The following is a 19,476-nucleotide window of genomic DNA, read 5'->3' on the forward strand; positions in this document are numbered from 1 at the left end:
TTTTTAACCCTCCCTCACTGAAGAGGGTTATTCAAGTGCCCCAATTTTTACGTTTTTCGTAATAACTATGTGGTTTTCAAAGCTATACACCCTATATTTCTTTTATTCCTAGAATGAACTACAAGAAATTTATTTGAATATATTTTGTATGATTTAGAAAAGGGGTACTCGTAAAAAATACATTTATAAATTTCTACGTGTCATGTGATAAGTCATGTTTTTGACTATTCGCTTGCATATTCTTGTTGATCGATGAATCAATGCGAGAGAAAAAGACAGCTATATTTCCGTAAGCTATTGTTTTCATCGCTTTTGGCGCGTGGCTATTGAGTCATGCAGTCGCCTGTTGGCCTTACCTTTGTGCGTTTGCATGTATGTAGATGCTTGTCGTTATTTTTCAATACAACAAGTCAAAAACATGCTATAGGACTAAAAATTTTTTATGTTGATGTATAAAATGATTAATAAGATATATATTGAACCTTTTTTTTTAATCAAAAAGCTGTATTAAAAAACTGGGGTCCTACTCGACGGTCTGTCCTTCAAAGGTTAATACACCCCCCCCCCCTCTAGATAGTCATTCCTTATTGGTTAAAAATTTTACCCCCCTCTGGGAAAAGCTGAATGACGCCCCTGATTTCATCCGTCATAAATCGCAAAAATGGTCAGTATAATTCATACAATAAATATTAATATTAGTGGTGGAGGAAAAATAAATAGAGGTATATAAAAATATTATGGAATTTATTTAAATAAGTAGTATACATTTTTTTTTCACAAGTATTTACTATTTATATCAACAATGGATTATAGATGTTTGTGAAACACAGCAACAGAAAACCAACTAGACTCAGTTTTAAATAGATTCTAAAAAATCAGTTCGATGTATGAAATATTAATGTTCGGTTTATCAAAAAGAAAAAAAATCTGCAACTTATTCTTATTTTAATTGAGGTCATTACAGCGTAAAATCCTCTGATATAAGATGAAAATAAAAAACGCTCAAGTTGTCCACATAATATATAAGTATTAAATAATATAACATTTTCAATCAATACATGATATTGATCAATATTGTTTATAGTTTCACACACACACACACACACACACTCTCAACGTACAAACAATTTACAAGCAATTAAATTATATCACAGTAGTCTCGGTTCATTGGGCCTCAAGCGATACAAATCATCATACAATTTTAAATACATATACACACCGACTGAACAATGCTACAATACTTTTGAATTTCGCATCAAGTAGAAGCACGTGAAAGGAATGCAAAGTCAAAAACCCAATGAAAACTCTATACAAATCAAGCTTCTATGGATATTGTAACATTATCATTATCCTTGCACTCAGCATCGCACGAATATATTATTCACACACTTAACCGAGACCTTTTGAGTATGCTACAAAGAAAAAAAGGGAATTTGTACAATACATTAGAACCGTTAATTAAATTTTTAGGCCAATTTTACTGAATAAAAAAATTCTGCGACAAGAAATGTAGGCCCGAATTAATGCGACTGATTTCATTAAAAAAAACCAACTAAAATACATCGAAAACTACCGACAGTTAGACATCGGCCATCTATAAACCCGTTGATACATAAAGTTCAAGTGAAAGCACATTGAGAAGATATTCAATTTGGAAAATAACAATTTAACAGCAACTAGTATACTTTTTATATAAAGAATATATGTAGAACGCATTCAAAAACCTTTCAATTTAAAATAATAATAAAAAATAAAACAATTTATAACTAAAAAATATACATATGCAGTTTATATTAATTATTTAATCACACAACAAACACTCTACTTTATAAATTTTTCATGGCGTACAATTTACATACTTATATACAAATAATTAACAATAAGATAATTATCACAAGTCTAATACAAAATTTTACTAGCTGCTTTAGTTATGATCATATGATGATCGCACCTTACAAAACTTCCTAGAAATGCAATAAATATATGTATATAAAAAAAAATTAAAATATATTAAAGTATATCAAGAAGTCACCGAAGAATACATGATATAATATATCAACAGAAAATTTCAACAAGCTTCATTTCAAATAAAACAATTCAACATTATAAATGAACGCCTTTCCATATCACAATGAAAAATACGAGTGTCATGTGACATATTTATAAATTTAAATACTCAATTATTACATCTACTACTCCGTCTAAGACTTCGTACAAACCTCCAATAAGTTAACCAAGCCCAAATGTGACTTCACATATACTGACTATCGCCAATCACGGCTCTATACCAAGTGCTACTTGAGTGTTCTGTAATGCAATGTGAATTCTACGTTCGACTTCCAAATGAATTGACGTACCGTCCTTAGGTCCATGTTTGGATTCAATACCTGAAATAATATAATAAAATACATTATTTCACTATACATATGTATAAAATTCAAATCAGATACGACATGCAGCAGGGGTGACGAAAAGAGACTCATATTCAGTACGCGTTTCAGTAAAATACCTGTTCGCAACAGAGAAGTTCAATCTTATCTTCGGGAGCCTCTCCCGGACTATCACCGTTTGCCGTCGGGCGCGCTGGAGGAGGCGCTTGTTGACTAGAACCCTGACTTTGAGTTTGATTCGACGAGTTAGATCCGGTGCCGGTGTCATTACCGCCAAGAATTTTTTCCAACACATGTTCGGCTACCTTTCTACATTGAATGAAATCATTGGCTATAAGACGATCCTGCAAAAACACACAAAATTTAATTTAAATTTAAATGAAAGTGCGTATCGAACGTGTAGGAACTTAATGCTTACCTTTTTCTGTCTATCTTGTTTAGTTTGGCAACTAGAATGTGGCAATAAGTAAAACGGTAGTTTGATCAGCTTCGGTGGAGACATGTCGATTGCGACGTCGACCACCCACTGCGGAACGGTCTCGTTGAGCAGGACTCCTTCCGTATCACCTCCTGCATCACCGACGGCCAATCTATACAATGTCCTTCCACCGACTTCACTAAATATTAAAGGTGTATGTTGAGGCACAGAAAAGTAAGCGTTGCCGACGGCTTTCGATCCCGTTTCCGAATTTGTAGTGGCTTTCTGCGGATGATTCCAATGTTCCAGCAGAGACTGAAGCAGAAGACTGCCGTAGTTCACCTTTTGATCCCTGTCTGCCGTCAACTCGGCCTCCTTCGCGCTCACCCAAGCACCCAAACAATCGACTTCGTCTTGTCCTAAATGTATAGTCAACATCCCCGTCTTCAAATCGACGTTGAACCAATTCGGTACGTGCACTTCTTTAAAGCGCTTCTTAATCTCCTCTTCGTAGTCGATCTCTCCCAAATCCTCGACCTTTACAGCTTTCAACACGTCGAATAAGGTCACTTTATTGTCGGTGTCTTTGGTCAGGATGTGTCGTTTGTCATTCAGCACGGTGTAATCTCTTATGGCGGCTCCTCCTTGAATCTGGGTGAGGGGTCCGTGCGGATGGCTCACTCGGTATTGCGGAGCACCGGCGTCAGTACTGAGCGCGTTGGCCGGCGGCAGTCTCCAGCATCTTATGTCAGAATCGGCGGTGGCCACCCACACCGATAGTTGGTCGGCTGAGAAGCACAGCTTAAGAACGGGAGCAGCCTCTTCGCAGACCAACACCGAATTATCGGGATTGCGCAACTCGGTCAGAACGACGCGACGGTCCCTCCCGCCGGAAATAACGTGCGAAAAGGAGTCCGTAGCGAGCAACGCCCACACGGCTTCGGAATGAACCCGCAGGGTTTGGATGCACCGCTGTTGAGTCAACGACCAATGTTTGACGGTACCGTCGGACGATCCAGAAACGCAATAGCCGCCGTCGTGGCTGACGACGAGGGCTTTGACATTGTCAGCGTGGCCCTTTAGCGTCATCAGTTTGGTGCAGTTCCTCGGGTCCCAGACGCGAAGTAGCTTTTCGGTGGAGCCACTGACGAGAACGGTGCCGGATGGATTCATAGCCAAGCTGTAGATGGATTCGGTGTTTCCGAACAGGCTCGAAGTCGTCACCGTGTTATTGGAGGCGGTGAGAGCCGTCAGAGTGTTAACGTCCCATAGGAAGATGGCTCGATCTAGTCCGGCCGAAGCGACCTGTTCCTTGTCCCTAGCATAAGCCAGAGCTCTTACGTAGTCTTTGTGGGTGCGTAAAGTAGACATGCAGAACCCTTTATGGGCGTTCCAGACTTTGACTGTAGTGTCAGAAGAGGCGCTGATGAGGTTTTTTCCTAAGGTAGCCAGAATACAAACAGTCAAATGAACGACTGGGGTATTTGATTAAAAATAAAATGTAAAATTGTGCAAATATAGTTACCGCCGCAGCAAAGGACGATGTCGTTGACCCAGTCGGTGTGGTGCTCCATGGAGTGCAGGTAAGTGTTGCTGGAGGAGGAGGAGGAGGAGGTGGAGGTGGAGGTGGAGGTGGAGGTGGGTGTGGGGTTGGGGTTGGAGTTGGAGTTGGGGTTGGAGTTGGAGTTGGGCGAGTCGAGCCTCCAGACGCGCACCACGGAGTCTCTGCCGGCCGAGTAGAGGCGGCCGTGATGGGCGTCCAGCTGCAGAGCCGACACGCCGAAGCGATGCCGACGCTCCTCCTCGTCGCGGATCACAAACGACACTTGCGTGCGCTTTCGGGACGTGCTCTTGTGGACCGCCATGGCCTGCAGACGCCGCGACGACCGGCCGCAACTCCTCGACTCCTCGACTCTTCGACCGCTCGACCGCTCGACCGCTCGACCGCTCGACCGATCCACACTACCTCCGCCCAACCGACTCCCCTGTACGTCACACGCAATGACAGCGGTCCTAACTCGCCGCACGCACGCCCATCCTCCGTTTATCGATTTTATTCAACTTGAAATATGAGAAACATTACATTTGTGGCCATTTATATGGAAACAATCACTTTGAAAGTTAAACCTTTGCCCGCGGCAATAAATATAGCTAACAAGCCCTGTACGCGGCACCTTTTTCGCGAATTTGGCAATCGAGTTTTCGACCTTAAATACAGATTTTAATATTTACTCAAGTTACCACATATGATAATTAACACATAAAGTATTATTTTAAACAATAAAATACATAATATTGTGGGAATCTCGTCATCATCAAAACATTTACTGCGACGCAAAATACATTCCCAAAACCAGTCGAAGCGCACCTGCAGCCTGTAGGCATATAGTACAACTGAAATGATCTCATCAGGTCACTGCGACACATATCCAGGAAAGTCATTAACGCATGGCACACGCTCGCCTCGTCAAAAGGTCGACACGTGCTTGAAAACAAAGGAAACGTATGACCCCATTCTCTTACGGACATCGTCCTGGCTTTGACCCCAAAGCTATAAAACTCTCGCCCTGAGAACACGTGCCCTGGAGAACAAAGAGATCTTTTGCACACGCCACGCTTAGAACTTCCATATATAAAGCAACGCAGCTACCTCCACCGGCAGAGTGAGCCTCTAGAGTTCAACTAGATCACATCTCCGAAGAAACCTCTTCGTACATACGTTAACCATTGTACCAAATTGAACAAAAATAAACGATCCTCAACTGAATTTCCATAGGCCGGGAAACGGTCGAAACCTTTCACTCGACCACCTGTTCTATAAGCCATTAAACTAAACTCAAGCGGAACACCCCTACCAGTCGAGCGGAACCAAACCGGTCGAAGCACACCGCAGCCATTAAACTACATCGAGAGGAACGGTGCCAATCATTCCAGAAAATTCTACCCCATCGACAAAAGCACATTCCTCGCTTACGCATCAACAACAACCACCACGGGTCACGTGATACCCAGAAACACTATAAAAGGAGGTACAGCCCAAACAACGCCAGTCGACCCACAGCAGCAAGCGTCGACACACAGCAGCAGACCGGAGACCTTCTGAACATAGCCGAACGCCGAGCCAGCAACACACTGCCGCATCCAGAGACCTTCTGAACATAGCCGAATGCCGAGCCAGCGACACTCTACCATATCCAGAGACCGCTGAACGACATACTTTTGCCCAAATATAATACCTTTGTACAATATTTAGGCAAACAATAAAACTTTATTAAAACAAGCACAACGGTGTTTCGTTAGGCTGGGATACGGTCAACACATTCCTACCCCGCCTACAATATATCTCGTAGTTTTGGCTTAATTGTCAAATAATCATTCTTCATACAATTGAGACGTATCGTCACCATTGTTCAACAGACGTAACGTTACATAAACGAGGTTTCAGTATGGTTCCACAAAACTACTAATTTTGACTGGTATATATTCATTTTAAGCAAATTGAATAGATGGCATTCAACTCTCAGTAATATATTCAAACCAATTTTGAACCTTAAAACAGTTGAAATAGGCGCATATAAGGCTCAAAATCTCGTGCAAAGTTCAGAAATTCTATGATAGACAGCCGCGCTACACATTTGTCGCGCAAAGCTTCCATAGAAGAGGGCCGCGGGCAAACGGTTAATATCATTTCATTATTGAGAAGTTGACAGAGATAAATTGTCAGGAAAATATTTTTCATTGGCTATAATCATAGAAATATAATGCATAGAATCGCTCTCAGCCTCCAAAAATGTTGCTACAAAAACTCTGCATGGCAGAGTTTGTTTATTGTTTGCTAAACTTCATCTCTCTCTCTTGTCTCTTTTCTGACTTCCCATCTCTCTCTCTTCGATGGCTCACTTTTAGACGATACTTTTGTTAACAATGACGATTCTACTTCTATGGCTATAATCGTTTGTTACTTGGGTTATAATAAGATAACCCAATTTTTATTTTTATATTATATTTTTATTGTCATTAAAATTTTCAACACTATATTTCTCATACAATATTTATCACAAGGTAGGATTTTTGCATTAACCGCATGAACGTAATTTTTTTATTAATTTAATATGATTTTGTGGCGGCTCGCTATACGACATGGTCGAGTTTGGTCACCTTCCTGCGAGTGGGGACCAGCTCGGCTGGGTTCGGAGAGCGGCTACTCACTCTGCCTTCAGCTGTCATAAATAAAACACGTGCATTAACATGCCAGTCGTCTCATTCGTTCATCCCCCATAATTTATACAAATGCTGATAAAATTAAAGAACGGCTGATTTAAGTTTGCACACAGGCGACTGAACTCCTAGGCACGGCCCTGAGGTGACCATTCATACTGTTTTTACCAGTACAATACTGGTTTTTTAAGTATCTATCCTGGTAAGTCGTAAGATAAAACCAATACACTTTTTTTCTAATAGATAAAATTTTAATTTAAATATATAGGTACAAAGATAAAATTTTAATTTAAATATATAGGTACAAAGCCTTCAGCGAAAATGATGTCTCTTACAAAAATATTGGCAAATTAGTCAAATATTTTCTTGGTTTACCAGGAACTGCCGAAGGACATTTTTCTTCGATGAACAATATGTAGTCAAGTAATAAAACGCAATCATCATCGTCATCTACAGGCCTACAGCCACTTACCATTCGCTGCTGGATGAAGGCCTCTCTAAAACGCTTCGCCTCACACATTTTCCTAATTTCGTCTATCCTGCGGTGGTCCTTTTACCCTTTTGCATTCCCTCGGATACCATTCTAGCACTTATTTTGTCCACCTTTCGTCCATTCTTCCAGCCACGTGGCCCGCCCATTGCCATTTCAATCTCTTTACTCTATCCACTATATACATTACCCTTGTCATACTTTACAACCACATGTCCCGTTTCATGTCTTTCCTCGTTATGCCGAGCATACAGCGTTCAATACTTTGATTGCATTGGATTTTTTGTAGCAGCTTGGAGTTCAATTTTCAAGTTTTATATTCATACGTAATCACTAGCAAAACGCATTAATCGAAAATGTTTTTCTCATTTATGAACAGAATATGTCTGTTCATAAATGAGTAGAATTATAGTAAAATGAGTGGAATTATCGGGTGACCGTGAAAAAGTCGAAAATATTTGTTTATCATACATACATATGAAAAACTTGTACAGACTCCAGGGATGTTCAACTCGAGAGCACCCCGGAAGTCGGTTTTGTAGAAGCTCGTGGTAAGCGTGGGCGGGGCTGGTTTCCTCAAGGTGCCTTCCTTCGTCGTCGGTGGTCTGGTCTCTGCTGATGTCGGCTGCTCTGCTATGTCCCTTTCTCCTTCGTAATGTGCGTGGGATGCGTGATGTGGAAAAAGGGGGGAAATTGTAATAATGAAAACAGGTTATAATTCTGTTTGTATGGTGACTGTATTTTATATATGTATAAATACAGAGAATAAGCAGGGGGGGGGGGGGGGAGTCCGTCGTGAAATTAGCGCGCACGTGTTCGAGAGGTTATGATAACCTCACTCCTCACGTGACTACGTGATCTGACTTCGACGAAGAAAGACCAGGATTTCCTCACTTCTCACCGGACGTATACTGAAGCTGTACTTCCAGTATCGTCTGCCGATCCAGGCTGAGCTGATCGGGACTCGGTGGTGGGAACAAACTCGGTAGCGAACAGAGATGTTCACTCGACCGAAGCGGAAAACGAATAGGGGGCGGGTACGCGCGCTCGGCGCCGATCTCCCTCCAAAACGGCTCCTTTGGTCGTAACGCCACGAAAGCTGACCATGAAGACTTGGTCGGAACAAAACTGTTAGTATATATTTCAGTGGCGTGCGGTAAAACTCTCTCTCACCCCCCCCCCCCCCCTCCCCGTCGTACATCCTCACTTAATTTGAGCAGGATACAACAGGAATAAAAGGAACAGGCTTTTCCTCCCGTATCTGCGCGCGCACATTAAACAAGGCTGTATGACAAAAAGAGTAGTAGATAATTTCATCGCATGCTACTAATATATATATTATATTGGTGTCCGTGATTTGACAGAATGTTAAATTACAGAAAACGCAAATATCAGAATGCAAAGATCGAAAATCGAAAGATCTTAAGTCGAAAGATCAAAAAAAAAAATGGTGCATGGTAAACGGTACATACTCACTTAATTTGCGCGAGCAGGATACAACAGGAACAAGAGGAACATGCTTTTCCTCCCGTGTTAATGTGCTCGAGCAAATTAAGTGAGTATGTACCGTTTACCATGCACCATTTTTTTTTTTTTGATCATTCGACTTAAGATCTTTCGATTTTTGATCTTTGCCTTCCGATATTTGCGTTTTCTGTAATTTAACATTCTGTCAAGTCACGTAGACCCATATTATATATACATAGTACCGTTTACCATGCATTCTATTTTTTTTGATCTTTCGACTTAAGATCTTTCGATTTTCGATCTTTGCCTTCCGATAGTTGCTTTTTCGACCTTTTCACTTTCGGTGCCGTGAGGTAGACCCGACACAAACAATTAATGAATAAAACATCGATTAAAAGTGGCACTAAAGCTCCATATCAAAATGATATATCAAAGCTCCATATCAGGGGTAATTGGACTATTCGTCACATTGGGGTGGTCACAAAGACAATCTTTGCCATGAAAATCGCGAATACACAATATTTGGCACTCAATTTCTCGTTACTATGATAGTAATCGTTAGTATGATGGACTTTTCGGCTGCCAGATGTTCCGTTATAGAGATTTTAGTGACTTTGTGACGAGTAATTTGTGACCAGTAATCACCGAACCATATCAGGTGAGCGAGCGGCGCATAACAATGGCCGCGAAGAAGTGCGTTTGGGCGAAAACAGAACGCTGCTAATTTGGCGCGAAAAGACAGCTGTGTGTTCTGGTGTCGCCGGTCGATTGGCGCCAGTCGTTTGGCGGACTTTCGCGAGTTCGCAACGAGTGGAGCGGAGTCATTGTCATTGTCATTGTCATCGTCGTCGTCAACGTCTCAGGCGAAGAAGATGCACGTGAGGGTGCGCTGCGCCGCGGGGATCGAAGGGGGTGGAGGTGGGGGAGGATCTGACGAGCTGATCGTGCCGGTGCCGTCGCGCCTCTCTCGCATCGAGCAACTGAGGAAGATCCTGGTCAATCGCCTGCATCTGCCTGTCAATCGCCAACGGCTCTTTTATGGCGGGAAACTGGTCACTATACATACATATCTGTCAATGTTTATCCGTTACACTCTACACTCGACCATAACCTTACACGCAAACATAAATACTGGTTGACCTTGACATTGGTCGCATTTTTCTATCCAATTCATTTGCTACTACCGAATTTTTTACACTAAAGCATCACTTGCAAGCATATCAACCTAACGATATCATTCATATTTTAATTCTAGAAAATTCAATTGTTTTTAATATGAGAATTTTATTATTTATTTTGAACTTGAATCTATTAGATTTATTTTTGTATGTTTTATAGTTTAAATCATTAGTTATATGCATATATATTAAGGTGGCCATTCATACTGATTTTATTAGGACAATACTGGTTTTTTTTTTTTTTATATCTGACCTTGTTAGTCGTGAGATAAAACCAGTACACTTTTTTTTATGTAATAGATGAATAAATATACAAATTCTCCTACAAAAATATAGGAAAATTAGTCAATTGTTGTTTCCATTTATCAAGAACAAATACACTAGCCAACGGATTTTTTTACTTTGATGAACAATATTTTTGATTTTTAAATGCTTTTTATTATTACGAAATTATGTTCGCAATACATCTTATATCTATTTTAATAGCTGCTGATCTACTGATCATTTTCTATTTTACAATTTTATTTTATTTGGTTAGTAATCCATAGTATTATATTATCTAAATAGCAATACTGCTTTCTGTGGCAATCCCTAATATTTTTTTTAAATCTTGCACCTCTGGAACCCATTTCTTTTTGAACCAATCTTCAAAAATTTCCCTGTACATTTATGCCCCTTTCTGACTATAATAATCGACGGGAAGATTTTTCATTTCCGCAACACATGACAATTATCCTTTCTTTGGACGATTTATGTCCAGGAGTCGACTTTTCTCTCATTGAAGCCAGCGTTTTTGTCGGCAAGCACTTCCAGTACAGGCCTGTTTCATCTGCATTATAGATTTGATCGGATTACTTAGCAAATATTCTCGAAATTCGATGCAGAATCCATCAGCCATTGATTTTGATTTTAAAATGCTTTTTATTATTACTAAATTATGTTCACAATACATCTTATATCTATTTTAATAGCTGCTGATCTACTGATCATTTTCTATTTTACAATTTTATTTCATTTGGTTAGTAATCATAGTATTATATTATTCTAATGTTAATGTACAGCGTAATAGGAAAAAGAAAACAAAAACCTATTTACAATCCTTATAAATGCTCATAATACATCTAATACATAATATTAATATAAGACTCTCCAAAGTCGACGATCTAAAGCAGATTGTGTTTAGGTAATCTGTGTTATACTTGAAGGATATAGACATTTTGTTGTAATCACCGAGACTTCACAAGTGTGTTAGTATGGTTATTAGTGATTCTGTCATAGAATCTACTGGTTAGTTTGTTAGTAATGTCTGTAACAAACGGAATATTATATATGGCATGCAGTTTTTTCAAGTTAGTATATATGAGTGTATTATAAATTATTTCTAGGGATTTATTTTGTATTACTTGGAGCTTGGAAAGGTTAGTATTCGAGGCATTATTCCATACAGGTGAAGCATAGGTTATGAACAATATATAGTCCAGCGATAGAACAAAATTGAATGTTGAAAACCTTAAAATCACTTTGTGTAATTTTGACGAGTCTTATGTAGAATTTTATGAGCATTCAAGAAAGTTAATTAATTTTTTCTTGAATGTGCATCCATGGTTCTTTAATATTTTAAATAATTAGATGTTTTTTGGAAAAAATGATCACCTTACTATGTACATATGAATAATATATAAACAATATAGAGCAAAATTATACCTGTGGCTATTTTATCAATAAGTTAACTAAGTATCCACCAAAAATTTAATCTAACGAGTAATTTATATACCAATTCGACTGCATTGGTATTCATTATTCTTTCCATTTATGTAATCTACCTGTACTTTTATAATCCCCTACCTTTTTGTGGTTACTTTGATCGCAAGTTATGATAAGCGAACCTTTACATTATACCTGCTTCGATCGACACTTAGCATAAGTACTAAACATGAAGTAAAATTTAAACTCTAATATCAAATTTACAGTTGGAAGACGGATATACGCTACACGACTATAGCATAAGACAAAACGATGTAATACAACTTATGCCCAGGTCTCTAGAGGATGCTATGCAAGACGATAAGAAAAATAATGCAACAGACAAAAAGGAAAACGATCATACTGATCGTTCAAATAAGCTCGATAAATACGACGGTGTGTATTTATTTTAAATTCAATTGAATATATGTTCTTATTTGTTGATGTAAATGTATGTATTTTAGATGCCGAGAGTGAATTATATCGAGTTGGAGACTTGGTAGACGCTAAAGACATGCATAGTGCTTGGTTCGAGGGGAAAATAAAGCAAATAGTTAAAAATCCAGATTTTTTCGATGAAACAATCACTCGGAACAACACCGAATCGGATCATATTATCAGAAACGATCATAATGGACACATTTCGGACGATTCCAGTGTTGAAAACGGCTCTAATGGTAAAGTACGACCGTCCACATCCCCTCCGAAAAAGAGCATTTTGAACTATTTCAGTAAAGTTTCCAATGTAGACAACGAAAAACCGAACAAAGGAGGAAATTCTAAATGTATATCACCGGAAAAAAGTAAATCCTTCAAAAAAAAAGGCATCGTTGCAAAACTGGAAGAAGACGACATACGGAAAATAATCAGCGAAGAAGAGAAAAGACTGGTTTTTCGAGTTTTGTTACACGGGTTATTATTATTTTATCTTTTCACTCGTTTTGTATATGAGTATTTTCTCCCCTTACTATTGTGTCGTACTTCATTGTATGCAATATACTCGTTTTTTTTGTAGCGAGGATGAAATTTTAAACTACAAACTGTCGGAGATTCGTCCGAGGGCTAGAAATGCTTTGAAACTGTCTAATTTAAAAGTCAACACTACCGTTATGGTCAATTACAATCCAGAAGAACCGAATGAGAAAGGATTATGGTTATTATATTTGCATGTGCATACTGTTTTATTTGTTTAGTCGACCGACTGATAACTGTTTGCAAATATTTTAGGTACGACTTTACCGTCCACGAGATAAGGAAACAGAGGAAATACGAGGAATTGCTCGGAACGCTCTATCACGGAAACGACATCATGTTACACGATACCAGAGTAAAATGCCACGATAAAATATTCTCCATCGAGACTGTTATTCCTCTAGTGATGAGAACTGAAGAGTACAATCGGTTGATGATTACAGACACTGAAAAAAGTATATTGCGCTTCATTAAAAATGCATATTAAAACAACCAGACATTTTTTTAATCCGTTTATCTTTTAAGGGAATCGCCCATTGAATTGTACTACGTGTCGAGACAATCCAAAAGCCAAATGCAAAGATTGCGGTTGTTATACTTGTGCCGGAAAAGACGATCCTGATAAAGTACATAAACTTTTCTGCCGTTATATTTTGTCTTATGTATACCAGAATAGAATTCTATATAATTAATTTTTCCAGATAATCCTATGTGACGAATGTAATCTCGGTTTTCATCTCGTTTGCTTGGATCCTCCACTTCTTCAACTGCCCGATGAAGATTGGTATTGTTCGAACTGCCGCAGGGATACGGATGATATAATCGCTCCTGGAAAAGGAAAACAAGTGCATAAACCTAACATCAGCAAAACCCAACGAGATTGGGGTCGAGGAATGGCGTGTGTTGGTTAGTTTAATTTAAGTTATTCAACACTTGGCTGCTTTATATTATCTCTGGTGATTTGGAACGCCTTGGCAACCAAATAAAGTAAAATCAAAATGTATTTTCATTATTATATTGTACTAATTCATTCACAGGTAAGACTCAAACGTGTGCAATGCCGGCAAATCACTTTGGACCGATTCCTGGTATTGATGTTGGAATGATTTGGAGATATAGAATTCAGGTAGACCCATTTTCTATTTCATATACTAGATGTGTGATTCTCAATGATGCATGCTGATTATATCAAACAGCGTTTATTAAAGTGCAGAGTGGTATGCAGCTCGTGTTTATTGTTTAGATAGTTTGATAGACTAGTGGTTAGTATATTATGCTTTCAAGCATAGTGGTCACGAGTCACGCTGCTGGCCAGACCTTGGTTTGTGACTATAGGTCGATCGTTTCTTATCAGAGTTTGCCAATTTATCCGATTTCATTGAAATGGCTCCAACTGATTGGCAATATGATCATTTCTCGCAAAATTCGAATTGTCTACATCTCAAATATGCTAAGTGTTTGTCCATAGATGTCTCTATAAACTTTTTATTGATGTTTATAATTGGCAAAGGAAGCGCATTGGGGTTAACCTGTTAGGCTTCCTGATATATGTGTATTAAATCATCATATATATAAAGACGGTAATGTGTGTGTGTTTGTGTCCTAACTCTCGCCGAACATAATGAATGAATCAATAAAAATCGATAAATTCATTTTTCGACGAGACGACTTTGTCGCGACTCGAACCGATCACCCCAAATAGCCTGAATATAGGTCTAAATTGAGCTAATGGTCACGAACATCACGCCAAATCCAATTCTTCATTTCGCCTTTTATTTTTAAACATTAATTGAAATATTCCTTCTCGCCATATAAAAATACCTTATTTTAATAATTTCATTTAGCGAGGTTTTGAACCATTTTTTTTATAGATTTATTTTTAATTAAATTTATATTTTGACGATATTCGATAAAAAAATTGATTTCATTCACCGCAGGCGCCGGGAATCGAACCTCGGACCCTCCGATCCAAACGCAATGTTCTCACGAGCCCGCGCCGCACGCCATATCCTCGCCCAGAATACGTGTTGTAAATACACATCATATGTATATGCACGTAATTTGTTATGTGTAATAATAATATTCAACGTTACGAGGTCAATGACCGTTTGTGTATAATCGAAAAATATTACATTTTGTTAACTTTAATTAACATTTTGTTAACGTTAACTTTAATAATTAAAAATTATTACAAATAAAGAATTGAAAACTATGAGAGTCTACGAAAATAACGGTTCCGGTTCCAGATTTTTTTTTTAGTTTTATACGGGTATATAATAATTTTATACCCATGCGATGATATTTCATCAGGCTATTCACTAGTAAATTAATAAATGTATTAAAAAAAATTAAAATATATGTAAATTAATGAATTTTGTTTTACTTTTAGCTCTCGGAATCAGGCGTTCATCGTCCACCAGTATCAGGAATTCACGGAAGAGACGTAGACGGTGCATACAGCATTGTGCTATCCGGTAATTATTTGATTTTCTAAGATTATATTCCATTTTTGCATTGTTTTTAACTTTTGTTTTTAATTGTAGGCGGATATGAAGATGATGTTGACTATGGATTTGAATTCACATACACCGGAAGTGGTGGAAGGGATCTATCCGGAAATAAGAGAACGGCCGATCAATCTAGTGATCAAGCGCTTACCAGAGAAAATAGGTAGCTTATCGTAATCGTCATATTGCTTTAAATTATTGCTTTCTCTTAATAATACATATTGTTTGTATTCTATAGAGCACTTGCAAAGAATTGTGCTGTGCGAGAAATTAGCGAAGACGGAGCTGATGCTGGAGATAACTGGAGGGATGGAAAACCTGTAAGAGTATCTCGTTCATACAAAATGTTGAAACATTTCCCTGAATATTCACCCAGAGAAGGTGTAAGGTAATAGTTATTTTACAATTCGTTAAATTTAACATTGATTTAATAAAAACAAATTAATACAATTTCCTTTTTTTTTTTTTTTTAGATATGATGGTATATATAAAGTCGTCAAGTACTATTCGGAAACAGGAAAGTCTGGTTTTAAAGTTTGGAAATATTTACTCAGACGAGACGATCCGAATCCTGCTCCGTGGGAAGAAAACGCAAAAAAATATTCAATAGTGGTATGTATATTATAATATTTTTAATATTTAACTCAATTGCTTTGTGTATTCATTCAATTTTTGGTATGTTCAGTATCCGGATGGATATTTAGAAGCAGAAGCTGAAAAGCGCGCCGAAAAGGCGAAGCATAAAAGTTCATTCAAAAAAGGAATACTCAAAGAGAACAATTCAATATCCAATAACTCTACGAGTGAGGTCAAATTGAAGAAAAAGAAACGTAAAGCTGGCAGCGATGATTCGCCGCCTCCGAAAAGAATGACCCGATCATCAATCGGTAATGAAAAATCCGTTGATGTGAAACCGAGTGGAATCAACGCAACTCCCAAATCTAAAAGTAATTGTTTGATCTACTTTATTTTAAGGGTGCGATTTAACTGTACATTGAGAAAAATACTTATTGTATCTTAAAAAACTGTTTGTGCATTATTTTCGGTGCATTAAACAATCTCGTATTGTGCATCGAATAAAATATTTTGGCGTTATAAAGTGAACAATATAAAATATGAAACGATCATTCGATAAAATAGCTTTTAGCTTAAAAAAAAATTTAGATACAAAAAAAAGTGGCAACGTTGCAGTCTGCCGCTATTGACAACTGTCAACTGTCAAAAGTGTTTACTTTTGCTTATGTATGAATATGAATGATGATATCAGGTCGTAGAGTCTAAGCCAACTTCGTAGGTTTCGAAGGTGGCAAGCTGAAGAGTAAAAAAGAAGGAATCCAATAGAGAGAAGCGTTGATCGTTGTCGTTTCGCATTTTGTTATTTGCGATGTTGCCGATACAGTTCATCTGTCATTTTAATACACATTTCATCCGCTTTTTAAGTAGAAAATTTTTTTTTCATTGATCAAAGCAAAGTTTTTAATGCAATCTGTATCCGTCATTAACCGTTTGCCTGCGGCCCTCTTCGATGGAAGCTGTGCGCGACAAGTTTGTAGCTTTGGCTTTCTTCCATAGAATTTCTGAACTTTGCATGGGATTTTGAGCCTTATATGCGCCTATTTCAACTGTTTTAAGGTTCAAAATTGGTTGAATATATTACTGAGAGTTGAATGTCATCTATTCAATTTGCTTAAAATGAATATATACCAGTCAAAATTAGTTTTGTTGTGGAATCATACTGAAACCTCATACATGTGACGTCACGTCTGTTGAACAATGGCGATGATACGTCTCAATTGTATGAAGAATGATTATTTGACAATTAAGCCAAAACTACGAGATATATTATGTATTTTATTGTTTAAAATAATACTTTGTGTTAATTAACATATCTGGTTAAGAAATACACACAAATTTTTTGTAATGTACAGAAACTTTTTTTAATGCACAAAAAATTTTTTTAATGCACATATTTTTTTTTATAAAATGGTCGTTTAAATTGTTCCCTTATAATTATAATATATGTAGTGAAGTGTATAATCAAGCTGTGATGTTTTGCAGATAAACCGGCACCAGTGAAGAGTCCGTTGATTAATCCATTCACGCTAGCCGTCACTAAAAAAGAAATTCCTAAAAATAAAAAAACATTCCAAGGTGAGAATAAAGATTGCGAAGTTTTGTCTGCGGCTGAAAAGGATCTTATAGAAAAAGATGTCCGCAACAAAAAGTTATGGACCGATTGCTTAGAATTGGTAGAAGACGAAGGAAGACAGGTGTGCAATTCATCGAATGATCTTAACACTATGGCGGCTGCTGACTCATATTTGTATCATGTTGGTTGCTGATACATATATGATTCACGACTGCGCAAATATATTTTTCAGTCCGCTGATATATATTTGTATCACGTAATCGTTTATAACGATACATAATTGTATCATCGGCCACAGACGATTGACGCAAACGTGATACAAAAATATATCAGCGGACTGAAACAGTTCGCGCAGTCGTAAATCATATATGTACCAGCGACCACTAAGCGTTGTGCACCCAACATGATACAAATATGAGTCAGCGGCCACCATTGTGTTAACCAGTTTTGTCCTGATGAGAAATCCATTGATCGTTTATTGAATGTTTTCAGGGTCTGGTGAATAGAATTACAACATTGTTTCTGTGTATAATTTGTCAAGAATTAGTCGCTAATCCGGTCACTACGAACTGCAATCACAATTTTTGCACTGTAAGTAAAACATCGAGATGAATTGAAATTGTTAATGCATTTGATGAATCGTATTAATTGCTGTTTGAAACGTTTCAGGGTTGTTTAAAATTGGCTTTCAAGTCGACCGAAACTCACAGTTGTTCTTATTGTAGAGCCGATCTGTCAAAAGATGAACTCCTTCCGAATGAATTGCTGAAAACTGCACTGCAAACTATTATGCCCGGCTATGATAATAAACGCAAATGAATTCTGTCCCAGTATATGTACAATGTATTATGTTTTTATTAAACGTACCTCATGCACTTTCGTTTCCATTTTTAGGCTTTAATTATTTGTAGTTAGCGTTCTTTTATCATTACTACTTATCAATATGTATGTAAATAACAAAAGTAGTAGTGTACTTGTATATATATATATAAATTTTATGAACTTCTGCAAGATGTCTGATTTTATTTTTTTGACGATTTATTGTTTTTTAATGAAAGATGCGAAATTCTGCCGATTTTTATTTGAAACTTAAACTCAAATACTAATATTATGATCGTGATAAATCTTGGAAATTTCGAATCGATAACTAAATGTAGTTAGTGGATCTGACATGTTGTCTCGTTAATTTATGCGTAGTAACTCTAGCTAGAATATAATTTTAAAAAACACTTCCACAAAGCAACTGTTTGATTGCATAATTCAAAGAATCTTAGTGAGAACATTATGAAATGTTTATAAATACCTCATGGAAATGCTTATAGTGAGACGTACATAACGAAGGTGGATATAATTTATGAAATTCTGCACTATGCGAAATTTCTTGTTACGCCATTTTTTTACCATTGTTTTTCTTATTTTATATAATTTTTTTATATTTAAACTTTCACATTTATTTGTCGAAAACTATGTAGTACAAATATAAAGACATTTTTCATATTCAAATTCTTGATGAAACTTATTTGTTCTTGATGTATTAGATAATTTTTTTACCTTTTGATGTAATGTGTATTGATTGTAATTTTGTTCAATAAATTAATTGTTTTAAATATTCATTTTGCATATTATTTACCCTTTCCAGTTTTCTTTTTAAAACAACAGATCATAGTATATTTTGTAGAAATAAATTGCAACTGCACGAAATCCCACGTGTCAACTGCAAAACAAATGCCGTTAAAGGTCTGACCGCACTATACGATAACCGAGTGATCCAACACTTCAAAACAGTGTGCGACAATATTAGGTAAACCGCACTTAAACGACAGCGATGCGACACTGCAGCAAATTATCTCAATCATTCGTTCGATACCTCGGAGCAAAATGGACGAAACAGACGCTATTATAGTATTGTTACGTACGCCGCGGATTAAACGAATAGAATCCCAG

General features: G+C 37.4%; 2 protein-coding genes across 3 annotated transcripts; one reads left to right on the forward strand and one right to left on the reverse strand.

The window, feature by feature from the left end:
* Window positions 1–728: 728 nt before the first annotated feature.
* Window positions 729–4,786, reverse strand: LOC143917777 (WD repeat-containing protein 48 homolog). 2 transcript variants are annotated; one of them, XR_013261086.1, is made up of 5 exons: window positions 4,334–4,769; window positions 2,809–4,247; window positions 2,510–2,734; window positions 2,220–2,387; window positions 735–1,964 (listed from the first exon to the last, which is right to left on the reverse strand). XR_013261086.1 is itself a non-coding variant. In XM_077439358.1 (4 exons), the coding sequence occupies exons 1-4, from the start codon at window positions 4,671–4,673 to the stop codon at window positions 2,295–2,297; spliced, it is 2,097 nt and encodes a 698-aa protein (XP_077295484.1). In that variant the 5' UTR covers window positions 4,674–4,786; the 3' UTR covers window positions 729–2,294. The 2 variants fall into 2 exon arrangements, 1 of the variants encoding a protein (XP_077295484.1); XM_077439358.1 differs by having other exon boundaries at window positions 729–2,387; window positions 4,334–4,786.
* Window positions 4,787–9,590: 4,804 nt separating this feature from the next.
* LOC143918455 (E3 ubiquitin-protein ligase UHRF1-like) lies at window positions 9,591–19,145 on the forward strand. Its single transcript, XM_077440403.1, has 16 exons — window positions 9,591–10,035; window positions 12,132–12,300; window positions 12,369–12,816; window positions 12,920–13,057; window positions 13,132–13,331; window positions 13,402–13,502; window positions 13,578–13,782; window positions 13,914–14,002; window positions 15,266–15,350; window positions 15,420–15,546; window positions 15,622–15,771; window positions 15,857–15,995; window positions 16,069–16,330; window positions 17,442–17,653; window positions 18,025–18,123; window positions 18,202–19,145. Exons 1-16 carry the CDS (start codon window positions 9,856–9,858, stop codon window positions 18,349–18,351), a joined length of 2,754 nt encoding a protein of 917 aa, XP_077296529.1. The 5' UTR covers window positions 9,591–9,855; the 3' UTR covers window positions 18,352–19,145.
* Window positions 19,146–19,476: the final 331 nt, after the last annotated feature.

Source organism: Arctopsyche grandis, chromosome 10 (assembly GCF_051622035.1).
Source record: "Arctopsyche grandis isolate Sample6627 chromosome 10, ASM5162203v2, whole genome shotgun sequence".
Lineage (NCBI taxonomy): Eukaryota > Metazoa > Arthropoda > Insecta > Trichoptera > Hydropsychidae > Arctopsyche > Arctopsyche grandis.